Source organism: Mus pahari, chromosome 1 (assembly GCF_900095145.1).
Source record: "Mus pahari chromosome 1, PAHARI_EIJ_v1.1, whole genome shotgun sequence".
NCBI classification, from domain to species: Eukaryota; Metazoa; Chordata; class Mammalia; order Rodentia; family Muridae; genus Mus; species Mus pahari.
The window spans coordinates 50,846,763-50,869,749 of record NC_034590.1 but is presented as its reverse complement, the minus strand read 5'-3'; the positions used below and the strand labels follow the sequence as shown (position 1 = coordinate 50,869,749).

General features: G+C 48.6%; 1 protein-coding gene across 1 annotated transcript in view; it reads right to left on the bottom strand.

Moving 5' to 3' along the window:
* Positions 1-1,763: 1,763 nt before the first annotated feature.
* Abhd2 (abhydrolase domain containing 2) overlaps positions 1,764-22,987 on the bottom strand; it is an 84,656-nt gene continuing 63,432 nt past the window's right edge. Inside the window, exons 6-11 of the mRNA XM_021193607.1 lie at positions 14,614-14,797; positions 11,579-11,671; positions 8,508-8,618; positions 6,730-6,799; positions 4,238-4,322; positions 1,764-2,475 (exon numbers count right to left, since the gene is read on the bottom strand). Of these exons, the coding sequence (XP_021049266.1) occupies positions 2,279-2,475; positions 4,238-4,322; positions 6,730-6,799; positions 8,508-8,618; positions 11,579-11,671; positions 14,614-14,797 (740 nt within the window). The 3' untranslated portion in view covers positions 1,764-2,278. The remainder of the gene's footprint in view (positions 2,476-4,237; positions 4,323-6,729; positions 6,800-8,507; positions 8,619-11,578; positions 11,672-14,613; positions 14,798-22,987) is intronic.

Genomic DNA, 22,987 nt, shown 5'->3' with positions numbered 1-22,987 from the left:
TGTCTGAGAGCCCAAAGCTTGAATAAAGAGCTTCAGTTGATTTCATGTGAAGCAAAACGGAATGCCAGTGCCATTCAGAGCGACAGACTAAGGAGGCTTCGGCTGGTACATGTCCCCTCCCCCAGTCCCAGGGCCTGGATCTCCAGGAGTGTAGCAGCCCCACCTCTCCCCAGCGGGCCTCCAGGGCTGCTGCGGGACCAGGCTCCCAGGGACAACCTCCCACTTCCTCCTAAGGATGACAAAAGGGCTAACTTTCTCCAAAGCAGGGAGCACCCAAGCTTTGTCGGGACTTGGAAGAGATGGCCTCGGGCAAGCAAAGGGAGCCCCTCACTTCCAGGGACAGACGACTCAACTCTGACCTTATTGCTCTCATGAAAAGACTTCAGGGATGAAGGCAGGAAGCAGGAACTGTGTGTGAGGCTTCTAGATTACGGCTGTGGTAGGGTGGAGGGAAAATCAACAGAGAAGGATTCACTTCCAAATTGAGGGGTGAAGGATAAAGTGCCAACCTGTGCCAAAAGAGATGCAACAGAGACATGGCCGCCATGAGAGGGGCACAGGGACGGGATTTGGTGAGTGTGACAAATTATAGCAAAAAGCAAACGGGAGGCCGCAGACCTCTCAGTGACCACTGAGGTGATCTCATGATTGTCAGAAAACAGTGCTTCACGTACAGGCTTTCCTGTCAGTCTCTCGGGCCAGTGCCCACGCTCTATTCCACCCGCAGCCCTGAGGTGTTCAGGTGGCTCCTTTAACATCCACACAGACCCACGACTACACCTCAGGCTGTCCTGGTGCCAATGGAGATGAAGCAGAGGAAACAACGACCCAGGCGATTCACCCATAGTCTCATTCAGTCCTGGACAGCGACTGCGTACTTTTCAAAGTGCAGGTTCTTAGGGACTCAAGTACCACAGGGTTCTGGAAGAGTACTTGAACCCTAGAGTGAGAAGTCTGCTTGAGAAGACATTTCAGAAAGATCTATCCAACAGACAACATGCAGAGGCTATTTAAGTACAAACCAACTTCAAAAGAACACCCCCTTCTCTTAGCTGGAAATACATTTCTTCAAACTCCCATCCAACTTTTGGGTTGTTTGGTATCAATTAGACATTGGGTAGGATTGGGGTGAAAAACTAAAATTACAAGAGAGCGATTAAGACTCTCAAATCTCTTTCTATGAAATGGGGAAGGGGAAAAAATTCAATTAATGGTGCTTGCATGCTCAGCCTGGGAGGCGGAGTCCCAGGCACCCCTGGAAGGATGACCCGATGGGCACCTCTGCCATCTACCTGGTCCACCCCCCCCCTTAACAGAGGAAGAGGGTCAAGTCCAAAGGGACTTATCCAGCTTCATACAGCCAGGGAGGCGCAGAGACAGGGTCCAGCTCCAATGTCTTCTCCCTTTTGGGGAGATCACACAAGGACAGCCATACAACAGGCTTTGCTGCTTTGGAGGTCTCTGGGAGCATGGGGACACTGTGGCTTAGGAATAACAATTAAATGAGCCACCAAGATCGTTCTAACTTAAAGGCATAGCATTTCCCTCGGCTTGCTGGATGATGAGAATTCCCTGGGGCACTTGTCAAAAATTAAAATCCCCAGAGCCCTTCCCAAGCCCACTGAGCCAGTGGCTCCGAGGGGAGGGATCGGGGAGGCTGAATCTTTAGACAAGTGCCCCATGCAACTCTCAGCAGCAGCAGCAGCAGCAGCAGCAGATGGAGACAGAGGTGTCTTAGGAGACAACGAGAAGGAAAACTTGGCTTTTGATTCAGAGAATTTCCTTTGCTTCACAGGCAAACCTCAGGCCCGGGAAGCCCCAGGTTCTCAGACTCCCAAGCTGAGTAATTTCTTCAGCACTAGGGATGCTGGACTCTAGTACGGCGCATACATCCATCACAGAGTGACGTACATCCTTCACTGTTCTCGGGGAAAGGCCTTTGATTGGCAAAGCAAAACTGTAGTTCAGACTAGCTCCTTACTAGGAAAACTAGATGTTAACCAGCGTGAAAGCAATCAGATACTGAAACTGGACAGAAGGGTGAGAATCTTGTAGCTTGTCACCATGGCTAACGATGCAATGGAGAAAACCCGTAACTAAGCACAAAAATAGCCTGGCGCTCCCAGGGAGAGTCGCCTACTTGAGACAGGTTGCATGATGGGTAACCCCCCACTGATGGTATGAGGTCAGATCCAGGTCACTGGGAGACCTGAAACAGCCGTCAAAGGGACGTGGGTTCCAGAGGAGGGCCGCTGGAGCACGCCAGAGTCCAGAGACCTCATTCCAACTCGGCCTCCATCTGCTCCGTGTCTGAGCACTGGGACTTATTCCTTTCCCATTGGCAAATGGCATTGGCATACTCCACTACCAGCTTATCCATCCACGTCAGCGGCTCGGGAAACAGCACGGAGCCCTCGAAGAAGCCCAGGTGGCCCCCATGCAGAGGCAGCACGAACATGACATTCTCCCGTTTCTCTGCGGGGGGGAAAGGTAGCAGAATTGCAACATCCTATGAACTGCAAGCTGGGGAGGGGCCTGAGCGTTCCTCAGCGGTCAGAGGTACCCAACCGCTGTGTATCGTGCCGTCTTTTCTTAAGGTGGCAGGCAAGTCAAGGATCTCACAAGTTTGATATAGAATGGGTACCAAAAGAGTTAGGGACACAGCTCAACAGTAAATAGTGCCCTAGCATATGAAAACTCCCAGAGTTCAGTCTCCAGCACTGCCAAAATAAATAGAACCCAGTTCATACAATGGGTATCAGCTTCAGAAATCCTTAGAACACGTATTTAAAGCTCTATAAGCCCAAGCTGCATCCTGACTCCCACATGGCTGATTAAGTTAAAATCTTAGGGCTGAAAAAGGGGAGGTAAAGGGGGTTGGGGGCTGGAGTGCCCTATCTGACTGGCTACGCTACCCAACTTTGTGCGTCTGGATAACTCAGGATATTCTGCTGAAATGCAGATTCTGATTAGCTAGCTCCAAGGGTGGGAAGGCTCAAAGGATGGGGGAATCACAGCACTAAAGAGTGCTATTCATCAGAGAAAAAGGAGAACTCAATGCAGGCAGAACTTTCTTGTGCCCAGCATCAATCTTCAGGCTGCAAGCTGCAAGGTGTGCTAAAAGATGCCCAGGCTCCTGGTGCCATGTGCTAAATGGATGAGAGCGGAAGGCACGAAGCTAAACCTTGGGCCCATATTTAGGTTGGTCTCCATGGATACTGGAGAGGTGCATAGAAGATGCAGCCAAGTTCAACAGGGGAGGGGGTGGGGGGCAGTAGACACAGGGTGCAGTGGACATGGGGATGCAGTGGAAACAGGGGGCAGTAGACATGGGTGGAGGGCAGTGAACACAGGGGGCAGTGGACGTGGGGGTGCAGTGGACACAGGGGGCAGTGGTCATGGCTCTGTTCTTGCCTCACTCCCCCCATTCTTCCTCCTAGTTGCTATTTTGTGCATTTCTGTGGGACAGCGTTAGTCCTGTGGATGCTATTTTTGGTCCTGAAGGAGATAAGTGCTGCTGCACGTGGCTGAGTGGGCCATGCTGTGGTGTGCTGGGAGTCCGTGGGTGGCTGGGCATTGACAGGAGATAGCTTCTATCAAGTTAACGGGCTCCCCCACGAGGCCTTTCTCCTGAGCAGGACAGATGCACTGTAAGGCGGAAGGCCTTCCTCTGCAATCTATCTGCTCTTGCAGCTGGGGCGAGGAAGCAGTTCTTCCTTTAGGTTAGTGTATGTACGAGGGGAAGTGCAATCACAGAGGACTGCTGAGATGGCATCCCGGGGACGCAGTAACTGGAACCCGCAGCTGTCCCTCCAGAACATCCCCTCTCTGCAGCACAGCAGTCTCATGAGCAGTGTTCTCGGCTGCCATTTCTATTGCTTACGTACTCCAGCAGATGGAGAGGCCATCATCAGAGGCGGCAGAACTGGCTTTGTTTCGTTTTGCTGTCTAGGACAAATTTTAGTTCTAAATTATCTCTTTAACTCAGGCTCTCTAGCGCTGAGACAACACTGCTACCAAATACTCTTCTGGTGATGGGCATCAAGGGTGGTCCTGTCTCCTGCACCAGGAGGGAAGCCCAGAAGGCGCTACCCAGGGCCCTTTGCAACCTAGGACTGTGTCATGAGCTGCCTCTCTCCCAGGAGGCTTGTCTCCATATGCTGACAGGAAGTGAAAGTGACAAAGTTTGCAGTAGTAATCTGTTTCATGGCTGGGGAAACAGTGGGAAGAGACTCACCTGAGAGAGACTTTGGAATGGTTAGAAGACTTTCGTGCACCAAGGGGTCGTCAGCTGCATTAACCAGCATGAGAGGCACATATATCTGTAGCGAGAAGGTAAACTGGAGTTAAACACCCATCCCCTACCAGACATGCCCTTGAAGCAGAGGGAAATGCTCACAGCTCAGTTTGCTGGATTAGAGCCTTAGGGATGCCCCACTGTCACTGGCAGTGAGACCAGTGACAGGTCTGCAGTGATCACCAGTGGGTGGCAGGCACAGGAGCAAAGCTGCCAGTGACCCAGACCTGTGTGCTCAGGGGAGTCAGGGCAGTACCCAACAACATGCACAGCATTTCTGATTATCCTCAGTGTTTCAGATTAGCCACGCCCCTCAAAAAAAGGACACATCAAGGTGTCTGTCTATCTATCGACCGATCTATCTATCTATCTATCTATCTATCTATCTATCTATCACTTTCAGCTTCTATCTATCTATCTATCTATCTATCTATCTATCTATCTATCTATCTATCTATCTATCTATTGCCTTCAGCTTCTTTCTATCTATCTATCTATCTATCTATCTATCTATCTATCTATCTATCTATCTATCTATCGCCTTCAGCTTCTATCTATCTATCTATCTATCTATNGCCTTCAGCTTCTATCTATCTATCTATCTATCTATCTATCTATCTATCTATCTATCTATCTATTGCCTTCAGTTTATATTATAAAAAAGAAAAGTGAAGTGTACTCCAGTAGAGGGAAAGGAGGCTCTCTAGAAGATCTTAAAGATGCAAACAGAGTGGGAACCAGATATGCATACTCTTAATCTCACCACTGGGCAGGTGGAGGCAAAAGAATTGTTGAGTTCAAGGTCAGCTTGGGGTGGGTATTAATTTATGCCCTATTAAAAATAAACCAAAGGGCTGGTGAGATGGCTCAGTGGGTAAGAGCACCCGACTGTTCTTCCGAAGGTCCAGAGTTCAAATCCCAGCAACCACATGGTGGCTTACAACTATCCGTAACGAGATCTGACTCCCTCTTCTGGAGTGTCTGAAGACAGCTACAGTGTACTTACATATAATAAATAAATAAATATTTAAAACAAACAAACAAACCAAAAACACTGCCAAGCGTTAGATGTGGCTCAGCGCAGAGCCCTCCCTTCCTTACTTGGCAGATGGAAGGCCCTACGTTCAATACCTGCTTCAACCAAATTGCACACACAAATAGGAGTAGCTGGTGGATCATAAGGGAGCTCTTGGCAGGACTGTGCTCAATGTGTACGTAAGAAAAACAGGTACCAGAGCCTCCTGTTGGTATAGGGTGTAGGTAGTGCTGGCAGGGCACACAGACCATCCTGAAGTGTCATCCCGACATAGTGACTACCTGTGGTCTCCTAGAACTCTGGTGCATTTAAAGCCTGGGTTAATGAAGATGACTCAGGAGGACAGCCACAGAGCTGAGAGTCGGTGGCCAAACCAACAGGCAGACACTATAAATGAGCTGCTGGAGAGATGGTTCAGCGGTTAAGAGCACTGACTACTCTTCCAGAGGTCCTGAGTTCAATTCCCAGCAACCACATGGTGGCTCACAACCATCTGTAATGGGATCTGAGGCCCTCTTCTGGTGTGTCTGAAGACAGTGACAGTGTACTCACATTCATAAAATAAATAATTCTTAAAAAAAAAAACAAAACAACTTAGTAAACACAAGGTTTACTATAGCCGCTAAAAGAAATGATATTTATCTGTGCGTCTGTGTGCTAGAGGACAAACCGTGGAGTTCATCCTCTCTTCCACCGCGGCCTGTGAACTGAGGACACCAGGCTCGGCGGCGAGCACCCTCATCTGAGGACACCAGGCTTGGCGGCGAGCACCCTCATCTGCAGAAGCCATCCTGGAGGCTCCTGCTTTTTCTTTTTTGAGGCATGGTCTTGCTATGCAGCTCTCTCTGGCTGAGTGCTTGCTACGTACTCCAAGCTGGACTCAAACTCACAGCAACCCTCCTGCCTCAGCATGCTGAATGTCAGTTATCCCAGGCGTGTGCTCCTATGCCTATGACGTGTTCAGACGGCATTCTCCGGATCTCTTTGATGCTGAACTCCCCTAATTCATTCCGTGCTTGCCAGATCATGGCAGGAAATGCGGGCAGTCAGTCCTAGATGGCATGTCAATAAGATACATATGGCCACAAGAAAGGGTGAAGGGCGGGAAGGAACCAGGAGGATCTCCTATGGAACCACACCAGAAAACAGGCAATACTGGACTGTCAAACGATGTCTGAGGGTAAAGTGGATGCTGCAAGCCACTTCAAAGGCTTGGGAGAAGCCTGCTCTGAGTTCGGCGCTGGGATTTAGACTGTGGCAGTCACAGAGACTGGTAAAAGTGACAGCTCAGCTGACGTGATGCTGGAGCGGTGCTTGGCCGTTCCCGGCTCTGCTTCTGCCCCCACACTGAGGGAAGGTAACGGTGACAGTGATTCGGAGAGGTGCTGTCACTCACCCTGTGCAGGTATCTCATGCAGCTCTCTTCCTCATAATATTCCTTCAGGGAATTATAGCCGTGGAACTTTCTGGAACACAAGAACACACAAAGGCAAAACAACATCAGTTACAAAACAGAGCTGATGACTCTCTGGTTTCCACACACTTCACAGCCATGGCAGAATCCTCATAGGCACTGACTTCATTGAGGTGAAGTTCCTGCCCTAAACTGTATGGAAGTGGTGGAGTTTGGAGTCAGGAGCGTGGGCTTAGGAACTGGATTCAAATCCTGGCTCAGCCACTTTCTGGTTGGGTAATCTTAGGCAAATGCTCAAGTTTCCTGTGCCTTGGCTGTCGTCTCACTGTAAAGTGGATCAAAGACAGGATCTTCCTAATTGGTGCTCTGAGGCTTATAACATGGACTGGGGAATCTCAGGTTGGGGCCTGCAGTCTCTGAAGGTGGACCATCTCTTTCAGTTCAGGTTTCTGAGATGTCCTGCCTCCCTCAGGGCTGTCGATCTCTTCCACTTTCAGCCTTCTTAGGTACCTCAGGCTGCAAATGACCAGGAGGCTCAGGCTAGACCATTATGGACCTCTGGTAGGGAAGGAGGCTGTGTGCAGAGACCACACCCAGGATGTGTGAATCCGTACTCTGGGGGTCTCCCTAGGGCATCCTACTTCTCCACTGTTGCTGGGGACCACTCTGAGGATGATAGTAGACCGGTTTGATTAGGGAACCATTACCACTCAATACTATTAATGACAAAGACATTAATAGATTAAGAAACAAGAACTGAGGGACGTTTTCTTTTGGGCTTAAATTAAGAAGATAGATGGGAATTTTACATTAAATTGACATTGGAGTACTTTTCCTCCCTAATAGGCACCACTATTAGGCGCCTATTATATTATATTATATTATGGTATAGCCATATACTGTATCATAAGAGGGCTAGACAGTGTTTATATCTATCTTTTACATATACTAGCAATTCCATATTTCTATTTGCTTTGAAAAAAAACCCAGTAACTGACACCTTCAAGTTCTCCTGGTGCAAAAGGCTAGGAGAGTCTCATGAAGAAGGAAAGCAGAGGTCTCCTGGCCTCCAGCCAATGGCCGCCTGTCTGAGAGGACCTGCTTGCTTTAGGCTGTATTTAAAGGTATCAAGGGATTGTAAAATGTGAGAGACAGTGACAAGGTCTGAGACCAACTGTACACGTGAAGTTTTCTAACCTCCATTAGAAGAGGCCAGTACCAGCAAAGCTGAGAACATAGGTGCCAGGGATCCAGGCGGGAAATGAAGGAATGAGATAAATGGGCAGGGACTGTGTCTTCCACTCAGAAGCATCATCACCCCACTGCCACCCCCGGAAAGTGGTTCCATGTGTCATTTGAAACCTATAGGTCTCTTGCTCCATCTTTGGTCATCTGCTTTTGATAGAGACTCGGCCATGTACAAGCCTTTGATAGAGGCTGACCGTGTACTTCCTGTACCTCCCTCCACTGTAAAGGCAGATCTGGGTGGCACTGACCTTGTCCCGTGTTGAGGCAGGACATACAGTGTATAGGTGGGGACCACTAGGTGGGCACACTTCACTACTCAGTTCAAGCTGCCACATGGGGTGGTCATATTCTTTTCCCACTTCCAAGAGATGAGAATTTCCCTGTGATTTCTTTCTAAGCGTCAGATACTTATTACAATGAAAAAAAAAAAAGCCTCTGAAGCAAGTGGGGCAAGGCCTGGGCAGGAGACGGCAGCCTCTGGCCTGGCACCTACTGTGGCCTAGGGGACCCACCTCATCACATTGTCATCAATCTGCATCAGGGACGTGGCTGTGTAGAGCCGGCTCAAGTCTGTGTCCTCCAGGCTCTGGGGTTTCTTAACATGGTCTCCAAAGAGAGCTTGTCTAGAACAAGGTACAGAAGTGAACAAAGCAATGTAGGTGAGAAGAAACCAGCATCACAGAGCCTGCTTCCTCCTCGTCCACAGGCAGGCCACGAGTGCCAGGTGCCATGGGACCAAACAGTACAGTAAATCAGACATACAGCAGTCCAGGTTTTCTTATTTATTTTGGTTTTTGTTTTCCTGTGTTACTGGGGATTGAACCTGGAGCCTTATGCATGCCAGGCAAGCATTCTACCTCAGCCCCAGCTCTTATTCATTCATTCATTCATTCATCTATTTACACACACAGTCTCCTGAAGACCAGGCTAACTTCAAATCCCCCACATAGCCAAGGATGACCTTGGATTTGACCCTCCTGCCTTTATCTCCCCCACTCTGGGATTACAAGCATGTATCGCCACAACTGGTTCCTCTGAGCCTAGAACATTCACAAGGATGAGAATGTATAGGAAAATGAACATCAAAGCCTTATTTTCCTTCCAGGGTACCAAGTCCTGAAACCAAAGACTAGGTTTCAAGCTGGCACAGGGGAGGAAGCCCAGGGACAAACAGGGTCTAGCAACTGTATGCTACGCTGATGTTGATGCTGCTAACCACTGGCAGGTCCTTGTTCCCCTACAAGCTGTTTGTATTGCTTAATAAGGAAGCTGTCCAGTAACCCCTTCATCAACTGGGTAAGTCAGCTGCTTTCCACAGCGTTAGACAACTAGTTCTAGAATATTCTTCAGAGAGCCAAATCCACGGATCCTCTAGGGTTGATACTTTTGGAGGGTGGTGGCAGGATGGAATGGGATCTCTTTGTTACCCAACCTGTTCTCAAACTCCTGGCTTTAAGCAGCCTTCCTGCATCAACACTTTGAGTAGCTTGGACAGTAAGAACTGGTGCTACTACTCCTGGCTTTAGGATGTGTATGTAACTATGCCATCTCCTGTATGTTTAATCATCTCTAAGTTACTTGTGATACTTAAGACACTGTGAATGGGGTTGACACAGTTGCTAGACTAGACTAGACTGTTCAGGGAATGAGTAAGGAACAAACTTTCGGCTGTGAGAGTGGTCAGGCTGGCTAGGCCAGTGACCTCCATCCCTCACTGCTCCATGTGAGCCTCTGTGGAAGCTTCATGCTTGGTCAAAGAGGACGACCTTCCCTAAACAGAGGATGGCTTTCTGTCAAGGGTATCCAAAAGCAGCTCTGCTCCCCTGATGGAACCTCCAAACAACCTCTCAAGAAAGAACACTGCACATGGTCAGTACAGACAAGACCTTTGTAGGGCCGACTGTGATTCTGCTGTTGTTTGAACCTGTGCAAATATGAGTGGGTTCACTACAGCAGTCATTTCTACAGAGAGGAATGTTCATGCAGGGCAAGACGATAAAGGTAGGGATGACAATGGGCACAGTGGACTTCCCTCCAAGCTGGCGCTCCCAGTCACGCAGCAGGGGGAGGACTGAGTTTGCTTTGAGGTTTGGCTCGACAGTAGGAAACATTCATGCCAGAAATGCAGTGTTCTAGTATCCATTTATAACCAACCACTCTAAAAGGAGACCAGCATTCTTCCTTAGGACTGACTTTTTCCCAAATAAGGTGGCAAAGGATGGGATTCATAATGTAAAGTGTCCCTAAGATTTCAGTTGGTTGGCTTTCTCTGGTAAACACACTAACGTGCCTTCCCAATTTGTTACCAGTTGCACAACGAACCTTTAGGACTTTTCAGCAACACTCAGCCTTCCAGCAAAACAGATGTCCCCTATGAGGACTCCCTGTCTACTCTAGAAGTACAGACATAAGGGCTCAAATTTGGCATCGGCAATCTACCTTCACCCCATCTGGCTAGAGAGTCTCAGAAAATCCCCAGGCGCAGCAGAACTTCAGCTGGGCCACACCCAGCTCAGTGTCCGGCATGTGACCGATGCTCAAATTACAGGAGCTGAATGGGACTGGTGACTTTGCCGTAGCACAGGGGACAGACGTCTCTTTTTCTCAACCTGCCTGACATAAGGACCTGAGGCTATGCCTGGCAGCTTGTAGTGTGAGGGGCTGTGAGGATCAGCCTAGCTTAGGAGCCATAGGAGCCCACCCACAGGAAGCTCAGCTTAGCCTGGAGTATGTGGCTGGGCCAGGCTAGGCAATGGTGCTTTAAACACTAGGGTGGGGGAAGGAGATTAAGTGGGCACAGGGGTGCCCAGCTGTGGGCCTGAAGTGCAGAAGGTTCAGCAGGACTGCTTGAGCTCAAGAGTTTAGAGCCAATTTAGTCAACATGGTGAGCTCACATCTAAAACACCTCCTTCCACTAAAACAAAAACAAAAAACAAAAACAAAAACAAAAAAAAACAAACCAAAAACCAAACCAAACCAACCAAACAAACAAACAAAAAAACCAAACCAACTAACAGATAAAAAGGACTGAGAAATTGGCCACTTAGAATGCCTTCTTCTTGGGGGTGATCCAAAAGCCCCCTCCAAAATCTGTTTCTTGATGCTCCTTGGGTACCGGGTTCTGTCTAGGAGGAGGAGAAACATGGCCAACACACCTGAAGCACAGGACAGACCTAGGAGAAGCCTCTGAAAGGCAGCCTGGAGGGAGAAGGGAGACCTGAGGTGGGCCTTGGGAGGCAAAGGGAGCAGCCTCCTGTGCTCCAGTCTAGCTCGAGGGGAGGGGAAGTGCAGGGAGGAGGGTGAGAGACTATTGCGGAGTGGTGATAACAAAACCATCACAGGCATCCCTGGCAGGCTCCTGTGTCTTCCCTGCTGCTCCTAGGACCTGCACCTTGAGCAGGCGGGGCGGGGCGTGATGTTCTGCTCTGAGCCTCCTGCAAAGACCCAGTCCTGGCCACCTAAACAGTGACAGGCCACCTCAGGACTGCTTTAACTGGGTGAAGAAAGTATGCGGAGAGGTTCCTTGTCTCGTCTTAGTGGGAGGTACCAAGGTATCACCTGAGACAGAGGGAGGGTCCTATACCTGTGAGAAAGGATGATCTTCTTCATGTTGTCGGCCATGAGGAAGTTGTAGAACCGGCGACACTGGTCCCACTGCATGAAGGTCTCCTGGGCCCTGCAGGAACCACAGAAAAGTTAAGACTCCATGATGGGCATGAGGGGCTCTGTGGGGAGTGCAGGCTGGCTTTGGTGGTGTTGGATAACAGCTTTGATGTGTAGCATTCTGGGGAGAAGCTAAGAGTCTCTCTGAAGATGACCCTGCAGGAAGCCTCCAAGGCCAGAAAGGCCAGCTGGTTGTTAGCAGCCCGCCTGATGCCCTCCTGGCTTGCTGAGAACCTGCTCCAGTAAATTTTCTTTTTTAAAAGAGCAACCCTGCTGGGCAGTGGTGACACACACCTTTAATCCCAGCACTTGGGAGGCGGAGGCAGAGGCAGGTGGATTTCTGAGTTCAAGGCCAGCCTGGTCTACAAAGTGAGTTCCAGGACAGCCAGGGCTACACAGGGAAACCCTNTCTCAAAAAACCAAAAAAAAAAAAAAAAAAAAAAAAAAAAGGGCTGGTGAGATGGCTCAGTGGGTAAGAGCACCCGACTGCTCTTCCGAAGGTCCGGAGTTCAAATCCCAGCAACCACATGGTGGCTCACAACCATCCGTAACAAGATCTGATGCCCTCTTCTGGAGTGTCTGAAGACAGCTACAGTGTACTTACATATAATAATAATAATAAAAAAAAGCAACACTATAGATGGAACAACAATATGAACTAACCAGCACCCCCAGAGCTCGTGTCTTTAGCTGCATATATATCAGAAGATGGCCTAGTTAGCCATCATTGGGAAGAGAGGCCCCTTGGTTATGCAAACTTTATATGCCCCAGTACAGGGGAACAGCAGGGCCAAGAAGTGGGAGTGGGTGGGTAGGGGAGCAGGGTAGGGGGAGGGTATAGGGGACTTTTGGGAAAGCATTTGAAATGTAAATGAAGAAAATATATAATAAAAAATTGAAAAAAAAAGTGGGGAGTATAAAGGTGTGATGTGCTTAGAAACCAAAAGCTGAGGCTTCCAGTGGAGAATAACACACCTTCGGAGATCAGAAGCCACTGTCTGGAACCCCTGCCCTCTGCAGGTACAGAAAGCTCATCACAGGTGGGCCACTAGGAACACGTGCCTAATACCTTTTCCTTCTTAACCATCAAGCCACAACCTGTTGCTACTTGACTTGGTTCCTCCCCTCTTGACTTTTGACCCCCGTTGCCGCTAGATCTGGGTGAGAGTCCATGGCATTTTTCTGAGCTGCCACATGCCGTGATGCTGGCTTCAGCCAAAGGTCAATCACATACTAGAGAATCAGCCTACTCCGCCCCCCGCCCTCCCCTGTATGGGGCTCATGTGACAAAAGGCAACTGTATGTAACTCTTCCAGGTATCAGGGAAGGATCGGAAAAAGAAGCATTTCACAGATGGTCCCTCTTGTATTCAATCTTTCCTGCCTTATTTGAATGCCTTTACTTTGCTAACTGTGCTGATCATCTACTGACAGCAGATGGCGCTATTGCAGCAAAATGCTTGTTCTTGTAAGATTGAGCAGAAGGGAGGGAGGAGAGGAGAGGAGGAGGGAGGAGAGGAGAGGAGGAAGGAGGAGAGGACAAATTTGTCACAAGCTTCCTATTTATAAAGCCCAGTGCTCTGTGCACACTAGGGTAGCATTTACAGCAAGCTCCCTGTGCTGAAGGAATCTAATGGTTTCTAACACAAAAGATGACAGGATGCTGACGGTCACATTAGCTGTCAGGTGAAAGCAGGGAGGACTCCACATCTCTAGGCCCTGCTCCCTTGGGTCAGGTGGCAGGCTGTCTGTCCTCCTGAGTATCCTTTTCTTATCCAAGTGGCTGGACAGGACAGATTCTGGCTAGCTCTGGATCTCTGTGACATGATCTGGGGGTTGGATATTTCTCACTGGGCTAAGATAAAGGGAGTGCGGATTCAGCCATCTATGGGAAGGCTCTCACAGGCCAAGAGGCTAACCTAGTCCCAGAAGGCCAGAGCTCAGAGACTGCTCTGGTCACCAAACCCAGTGACTGCTTGTAGATGGGGCCATCTACAAAACGGGTCTGGAAGGCAGATTCCCAGACTTTACCAAGTGAGAGTTTCCAGATGTGGGGCTCTGCCAGGCTGAGCTTCTTTCTAGCATGATCCCCTCAAGTGATCCTTTTGTTTTAAACCTTCCTTGCTATTATTGTGTGTTCAGGATGATGTGTGTGGGTGGGCATGCCGTGGCACACAGTGGAGGTCAGAGGTCAGCTGCGTTTTGGGGATCAGACTTACCCAGAAAGCCTCTCATCCACCAAGCCATTCTGCCAGCCACCTCAGAGATTCTCAATGAACCCAGTCAGCCAATGGCTCACTGGACTGGCCTCTGGGATCCCCTGACCTAACCCACCCTAATTTTCCAGTGAACAGTAATGATGCGGCAGACAATTATGTCCTGTGGCCGGGTGCTATGCTGAGCATGACACACATGACCTCATCCTGTAGCGTGTCTGCTGACAGGAGACTAACGGCTGAGGCATTTGCTCCCGAGGCCAGCTTATCTGGGAGGATGGCTTGGATGCCTGAGAGAAGAATCCTTCAGGTGAGGACCTGCTGAGGAGACTTCCACAAGCTGCATCCGACACCACCTGAGACTCGAAACCCCCACTGGATGGGGGATCTCGGGGTCACAAGGCCAGGGGTCAGATGCTGTTGTCTGCTGTGCTCTTGTTAACGGGCAGTTCTGCCGTGTTCTGGAAACTCAGACACAATCTGAGACTCCCTAGAGAAGCAGCATTTTGGTGATCCAATTACAGACCTGATCCTAGAATACGATTCATATCTCAGGTGTAACAAGCCTGCTAGGACGACATGGAAGCAAACCCATTTGAGCCTAAGAGTTGGAAACTTTTGCTCTGTCTGCAAGGTGCTCCCTGGACCCTGCTGTCCTGGGTGAGCTCTATAAACAAGTACTGTCAACTGAAGGACCCAAGGGGAGAAACCTGTGTGTGTGTGTGTGTGTGATGACTCACCTCAGTGCGCTGTACCCCTGGCACACACTGACACAGCACAGGACCTTTTCCTGGTTTGCCTGCGTCTCCCCCAAGTATTTGCACACGATGTTACCACCCAGGCTGAAGCCCACGACGACCAGCTGGGTCTGGGGATATGTCCTCTTGATGTAGTTCACCATGGCTCCAAATTCCCACGTGCAGCCTGCGGGCAAAAGGAGAGGTCACCTGACCATTTCCAATACAACAGAAATGGAAGAAAATGCAAGCTGGACTGTTGCTAACTGGATGCCCACGCGCTGAAGAATGAGGCACGCGTACATGTGTGCTGAGAAAACGCAGGTAGGCAGACAGACTTTTTTTTTTAGCTATGTGAGAGATGCTCCCTTGAATTAGAGAAAACAGGGCATTAGCAGTGTTTGTGAGCAGACGTACACAAGTCAAATACATTTACAATGCTCTTTTAAAGGCGGGCTGTGATTTACTGGGTTAGATGCTCATGGGCATCCAAATAGATTTTTGCGGCAAGCGTTAAGCAGCTATGTTCACGCACAGACAGATATAAATACCAGCAAGAGTTAAGCCTTCTGAGGACTGATTAGCTTCTTAGCTACAAATTGGGGCGCTCTACCCCTGTGTACAGTGATTCATGGCGTGAAGAACCCAGAGGATGTTATTTACTGGACCTTCTTGACAACTCTGGGGACAGAACGAAGATGAACCCCAAGTCCACAGGGACACCCGGGATGCTCTGCAGGGTTCAGACAAATGTTCTTGGTGACACAGGGATAGGGTGGCAAGGGAGGACAACTCATTCTGAAACCCTGGAGAGGGTGTTTACGCCTGGTCTGCCTCGGGGGTGTGTGTGTGTGTGTGTGCTCTCAGCCCCTGTCCCCTGGGAAGCTGTCAGAGCCTCGCTCTGCCTCTGGAGCTCTGCTGAGACAGAGATGGTGGTGGGCATGCAGAGGCGAAGGACTCAGCACATTCTTCTAATAGCAAGCCCAGAGGTCAGGGAGCCAACTTCAGAGTAAAACCTAGCAGGGCAACTGCTGGAGGCTGGCAGAAGCACACACCACATACACCAGTAGGGAAAAGGGTTTGCAGTGTCCTGCCACGGGTCTGAGACCCCAGCTGGCTTTTGGGACACCACTTTTAGAGCCTAGAACAACTTTCTATCTGTCTATGCTGGTTTGATACAAACTGGAGTCACTTGGGAAGAGGGAACCTGAACTGAGATGATGTCTCCACCAGACTGGGCTGTGGGCAAGTCTGAGGGGCTCACTCTTTCTCTTTTCTTTTCTTTTCTTTTCTTTTCTTTTCTTTTCTTTCCTTTCCTTTCCTTTCCTTTCCTTTCCTTTCCTTTCCTTTCCTTTCCTTTCCTTTCCTTTCCTTTCCTTTCCTTTCTTCTTTTCTTCCCTCCCTTCCTCCCTCCCTCCCTCCCTTTCTTTCTGTAGATTTATTTATTTTTATGTATATGAGTACACTGTTGCTGTCTTCAGACACACCAGAGGGCATGCTTGGGAGCCATCATGCTCTTGCTGGGAACTGAACTCAGGTCCTCTGGAAGAGCAGCCAGTGCTTTTAACTGCTGAGCCATCTCTCTAACTCCTCACCCCACCTTTCTGATTAATGGTTGATGTGTGAGGCCCAGCCCACTGAGGGCGGTGCTACCCCTGGGCAGTTGAGTGAGGTATGAAGAACAGACCATCCATTTTGGCCTCTGCCTCAGTTTCTGGATCCAGATTCCTGTTTGGGTTCCTGTCTTGGTTTCTCTCAGTGATGGGCCGTGATCTGGCAGTTACAAGGTGAAATAGGTCCCTTCCTTCCCCAGGTCTTAGTGTTTAGTCACTACGACACATCTACTGTTTTCATTTCTTTCCCTTGAGAGGGCGGGGGTCTCACGTATCCAAGCCCACTGGCAGAATATCCGGGGGTGGGACCTAAAGGGCACGGCTATTCTTTAGAGGGTCCCCTGGGTGCTCATGTACCACCAGGCCTAAGAACTACTTTCTCTAAAGAAGAAGGATTCTGTCTGGGTACCATAGCTCACTCCTGCCATCTTAGAATTTGGGAGACTGAGGCAGGTTTGTAGGCCAGTTGGCAAGACCTTGTCTTGAAAAGGGGAAAAAAAAATAAAGCAGGTGGCCTGGTGGTACACCTTTGTAATCCAGCACTCCGGGTGCATGGGGAATGTGCAGTACACCAAGGCAGGATTGTTTGAGATAGAAGACAGCCTGATTTCCAGGTTAGCCTGGATATATAGCAAGACACTGTCTCACACAACAAACAACAACAACAACAACATCAACAACAACAACAACAACAACAACAACAACAACAACAACAACAACAACAAAGTTACCTGCTCCGAACTATAAGAGAAAGGACTTTTTAAGTTGCATTCCTGTCTGTTTCTGGGTTCTCTTTCCAGAGCTCCTTCCCTTTCTACATGCAGTAAGCACACTGCACAGATGGGGGCGCTGCTCAGCCTTTTAGAAGCATCTAAAAAAAAGCAACTTTCCACCCTGCCTTAATGCAAGGTTTTCTCAGGGTTCACATCAGGATCACAGTAGCTGGCCACTCCATCCAACACCTAAAGAGAACACACAGCTTCCCTCTCCTGTTCCCTTCCCACTTCCTTCCTTCCTAGCCCAGGTTGGCCAGGAATTCACTAGATAGCCCAAGCTATCTCTAACTTGTGACAATCCTCCTGCCTCAGTCTCTCTCCCAACCAGGGAGGGAGGAGGCTATTACAGGTCTGAGCCACCACACCCAGCTTTAGAATCAAACTTTGAATATGCACAGTTGCTTTGTGCTGATGCTCCTTTTGCAAAGAGGGGACTGAAAAACCTGCTTGCAGGTTAATATCACAGCAAAAACCTGGGGTTGGGCTCAGTGGTAGAAGCGTTTGTTTGGCATGTACGTGGCCCTAGGTCTCATTCTTCAGCACTGAAAAGAGGCGTTGCAAGAGGGGTGTGCTGGTGCAGCGGAGGCACCGTGTGATCCTCCGCAGGACAACTTGCTCCAAATGCTCCTCCATGGGCCCTTGGCTGGCAGAATATCTGGGGGTGGGACCTAAAGGGCACAGCTGTTCTTTAGAGGGTCCCCTGCTAACTCAGGAGCTCCAGAGGTAGGGGTCACACAGAGAGAGCCTCAGGGTCTACATTTCCAATGTGGTGTCAGGTAACATCCACATTGTTGGTCTAGGAACCCACTTTGAAAATGACCATCTTAGTTAACAGGGAAGGTGGATGGAAGCCTCCATTTTGTTTCTTTGGTTTTTAGAAGGCTAGTGGAAAGGATGGTCTGTACTATTCATAGGTAAGAACACCTGAATGAAAATAACTAGCGTTTTTTGTTTGTTTGTATCAGGAAAGACCATCAAGGTTGCCAGTCTCTAGGACTGGGGAAGTTGCAGACAACAGGCTTGCAGGCACGTTCCCTGTGAAGAATAACTGCATGGCCATGCACAGTGGGGCAGAGACTTTGGACTGCACTGTGGTAACATTATTAATGCTTTTTTAAGACAGTCCTGGGGCTGAAGAGATAGCTCAATGGTTAATGTACTGGCTGCTCTTGCAGAAGACCCAGGTTCAGTTCCCAGCACTCAAATGGCATTCACAACCATCTCTGAGTCCACTTCCAGGGGGATCTTGTGTCCTCTTTTGGCCTCTATGGGCACCAGGCATGCACAAGGTGCACAGACGTGTATGCCGACAAACATCCAAGCACACTATAGAGATCAGAATGGCATTTGAACATACAAGCCCCGCCCCCAGCTGGTGGCACTCTCCGCTGATGTGTAGGAGGTGTGGTCTTGCTGGAAGACACGCGTCACTGGAGGTAAGCTTTGAAAGTTTAAAGGCTCCAGGCTTCCAGTTCAGGATGTGAGCTTGCAACAGCCTGCGCTAGCTGCCGTGCCTTCCTGCTGCCACGGTCCCACCATTATGGATGCTAACTCTGTAGGACCAGAAGCCTAAATAAACTCTCCTTGGTCATATGCCTTGGTCATAGCACTTTATCACAGCGATGGAGAAGCAACTAATACACACGTAATTTATTTTTCTTAGTACAGTCCTTAAGGCAGGTGGCACACATCTTAAATTCTAGCACTTGGGAGGTGGACATAGGAGGGTCAGGAGTTCAGGGTTATCACTGGCTACATAGCATGTTGCAGGCCAGCTCAGGCTATATGAGACCAGATCTTGAAAACAAGAAAAAGTCTAATTTTTTGAATCACTGCCACTAAGGGCAGAAGGACTCAGAGTTCCGGTCCAGCCTGGGCTACATAGTCGGACTCTGTCTCAAATAAGAACAAAATAAAAAAATACAGTGTTTTGGTCTAGCAATTCCATTTCTGGAACCTTATGCTGAAGATACAATTGTATATGTGTGTAAAGATGTATGCACATGCATATTCTAGGCAACTGCTGTTTGTAGCCGTAAATACCCTGGAAACCCACCCCCACCCCCCACCCCCGCCACTGCCATTTCTATCAGCAAGTCATCTTTCAGAGGTACCAAAACATGGATGGGAGGTTGCAGGAAAGGGGGCCTGCCATCTCATGTGCACGCTTAGGTTCAAAAGGGAAAGATATGTGTGCACATATCTAACTGAGCCATTTGTGGAAAACTGTGGCAGATACCAAGGGGAGAACTGTGGGCCTCATATTTAATAATAATAGTAAAAAAAAAAAAAAAACTAGCTAGTTTAAAAATAGAGTCAAATGAAGATCCCTGAGGCCAGTTTCAACTATGCTAAAGAGACCCGACACATCAGTAAGCCAGGACAGCAGTTTACGCTGGGGACAGTATTTGCATAAGGAATGGTTCTGTGGGGATTTATTTAAACCGTTACAAACCCTGTACTTCTCTATCATTTCTTTGGATTTCTGCCTAATGTCATCCTTGGCTAATTACTCATATCTCTATGCTGTGTTCTAATGTTGAGTGAGCTGCTATTAGATTATAAACTCCACAGAGATGTCCTTGATCTTGCTCCCCACTGCATCTGTGAGCCAAATGCTTAATCGGCATGACCTGAGTGAGGAGATGGAGGACGCTTTCTGTTTGGATCACACAAAGAAACAGAACTGTCTACTGAGGTGACATGTGCTCCCCCCACAGCGAATGAGTGTGGATGCTGGCTGGCTTTTGGGACTTGTGTCTGCAACCAAAGTCTTTTGCCCTGTATCACAAACCTACAGAGGCATTGGTACTGCAGGGCCGTACTGATCGACTATTAAAGACTTTCTGTCTCCCATCTGATCTCTTTTGTAGTACTTCGATTTGAACCTAATTATTTGAGACCTGGGGCAGTCACAAAACTTGGACTTGCTACACAACAGAGGAGCAATTACAGCTAACAGTGTAGGCTCTTTGGGTATCTTCATTTCATTAAATCCAAACACATCTTGGTCTTGATAAAGGGCCAGCTCTGTCTGGTGCTGGAAAAGCCGTTGGTTGTCTATGAAGAGCAGCCACCTAGCCCAGGCAAGGGAAGAGTAGTCATGGTACGTCTGCCTTGTGCAGGGTCTGGCCACCTGGTGGCACTGGGAACTCCTGACCTCCACCTGAAGCCAGATGCTAACGCTCTTAGGCCCACCCTAGCTTCTTGTGCTAAGCACTACAGTAATCTGTATGTCCACGGTGGGGGATTTTAATGAGGTTCTATGGATTTGATCCTTCTGGGATTAGCACCAATAATAAGATTAGACATCCAATTTCACTGTGGCTTTCAAAGGCGAGAGGAAATATGAGCCAGCAGCTTGGCTTTAGAGAGATGGATCACACAAAAAGGTAGGACAATACTGGGGCAAGAACGGGAGAGAGCTGTTGCCTTTGCTTCAAGCTTCTTTCTCTACACAAAGACAAAGTAAAGCCTTTCTGAAAGCTACTATTTCAAAAGCTACTCCTGGGCCAGGGATGTAGCTCAGTCGGTGGGATGCTAACCCAGCAAGCAGGGAGCTCTGGGTTCAACTCCCAGGACCACACAAAGCAGGTGAGGCGGTCCACGACTCTAATTCTAGCACTTGGGGAGGTGGAGGCAGAAGGGTCAGAGGTTCAGGGTTACCCTTGGCAACAAAATGTGTTCAAGGCCAGCCTGGACTACATGAGACTCTAGTTCAAAAAACAAATCAGCAACCCAAAGCCATATCCCTACATGACACGAACATGACTAAGCAGGCTAAAATATATAGACTCCGAGACATGGTGTTCCTGTGCGTGGAGCAGCTGAGTCATGTCTGTATGCTCTATGCCAGGCATGGGCCTGGCATTTGGTGGGCACACCTCAGGATGTGAAGTGAGTAAGAGCAAAGTTTGAATCATGAGCAATGAAAACACACACGCTGGTCAGCACCACTGTGCTGCGGCCGGAAATAAGCACTTGCGCATCTGTCCCACTGAGTTTAACAACACAGCTTGCTGACAGCCGGTGGCTGGGGCTCAGCAGCCCCTGTCATTTTCATAGTAGAGGTACTTGACTCATTCCTTAAAGCCAAGTGGAGGCTACCCAAGATGAGTCACCGAGGAAGAAAATAGCTACAGAAATGAAGTTAGCTTCCCTGTCTTTATCTCAGAGAGAAAGTGAATACTTCAAGGTTTGTTGGTACCGGTATCAAATGCTTCTCCCAGCTGCAGGCTCACACACTGGGATCTTGCCAGCAGCTCCCAGGGCTGCCTGTTGTGAAACTGGGCCCGCTCCTCAGAAACGGTCCCCTAGTGTGCTTGGGCATCTTCACTTCCACCTTCTGTCTGTCCCTCTTCATGGTGTCTGCTGCTTGACTTTTTAAACAGAGGTAGGACAATTCACACTTTCACTGTGGAATCAACATGATCCCTAACTAGGCCTGCATCACAGAAAATGGCAGATCTGCTAAGTTGACAGACGCATCTAGGACAGGATGGATGGAATAAGGGAAACAAAGTGGAAATGTCTTCAAATTTACTGTCTGGGACAAGGGTATAGTTCAGAGGCAGGACATCACACTGGTAACAGTATGTATGTGCAAAGCCCAGAGTTTGAGCCCCAGTACTAGAAAAAGAAAACAAAAAAAGGCTGGACAGTTCAGTAGCTAAACAGTGTGTTGCTCTTCCACAGGTCCCTGGTTCATTTCCCAGCATCCACATGGTGGATCACAGCCATCCATAACTCCAGTTCCAGGGACCCAATATCCTTTTCTGAACCCCACAGGCACCAGGCATGCATGTGGCACACAAATACAGATGCTGGCAAAACACTCATACACGTAAAATAAACCTAAAAAAATGTTTTAAAGTATGAAAATGCAGGAAATAAGGAAGGAAAACAATCATAACTGCTGGGTGTGGACACCTGCAATCCCAACACTTGGGAAGGGAGGCAGGAGAATGGAGAATGAGGAATTCAAGGCTAGCCTTGGCTGCAAAGCAAGTCTGAACCCAGCCTGGGCTACACAAGACCCTGTCTCATAAAACCGAAGGAGGCGAAATGTAAATTTACTTAAAATTCACTATCTGTGCCAGGCGTGGTGGCACACGCCTTTAATCCCAGCACTTGGGAGGCAGAGGCAAATTTCTGATTTCGAGGCCAGCCTGGTCTACAAAGTGAGTTCCAGGACAGCTAGGGCTACACAGAGAAACCCTGTCTCAAATATATATATATATATATATATATATATATATATATATATATATATATATATATATATTCACTATCTGCAACTCTACATGACAGGTACCCTGGACCATGGGTGATCTCCTAGGATGCCACAAGTTAAGTGGCCCTGAGTCCCACTCTGTCTGAGAGTCCTGAAGCGTCTGCTGTTCAGATATGGATATCAGTAAGAGCCCCCTTGACTTTCCAAAGTGTCTCAGTTAGTCCCTAAGTTATATATGGTTACTCTAGGGACAGGGGCATTTCTCCCTTCCAAGACTGACACTGTCCTTTGGGGTTTCTGGTTTTATCTAGAAGGCACCAACCTATATTAAGAACAAACAAGCAAACAAATGCATAATTCCACGTTAGACTCAACAGGACACTGAAGAGCTCCTACTCCAAGGCAGAGAATGGCGGAGTAAGGCTGCTACCTCAGGCACCCTGTCTCAGGGCAACACCTCAGGGACCGCATTTAGAAAACAAGGGAACGCTACTGTGTTATTTAAACTGACGTTGAGTCCATCTTTGCTGTCCACGTGCCCAGTGTGGTGTTTCAGAAGAAGGGCACTAAGTTCTTAGGAGACTCGTAGTCCCATAGAACCCAGTCACCTTATGAGGGCCAAAGTCAGGTTATTTTTGTTCCCTTTGTGTGATTTAGAAGAGACTTAAAAAAAAAAACCCACAATCTATATTATTTCTGTCTTTGACTCAAGATCAAGCTGATAAGACCACCACTTACTTCTTGACTTTCTGGCC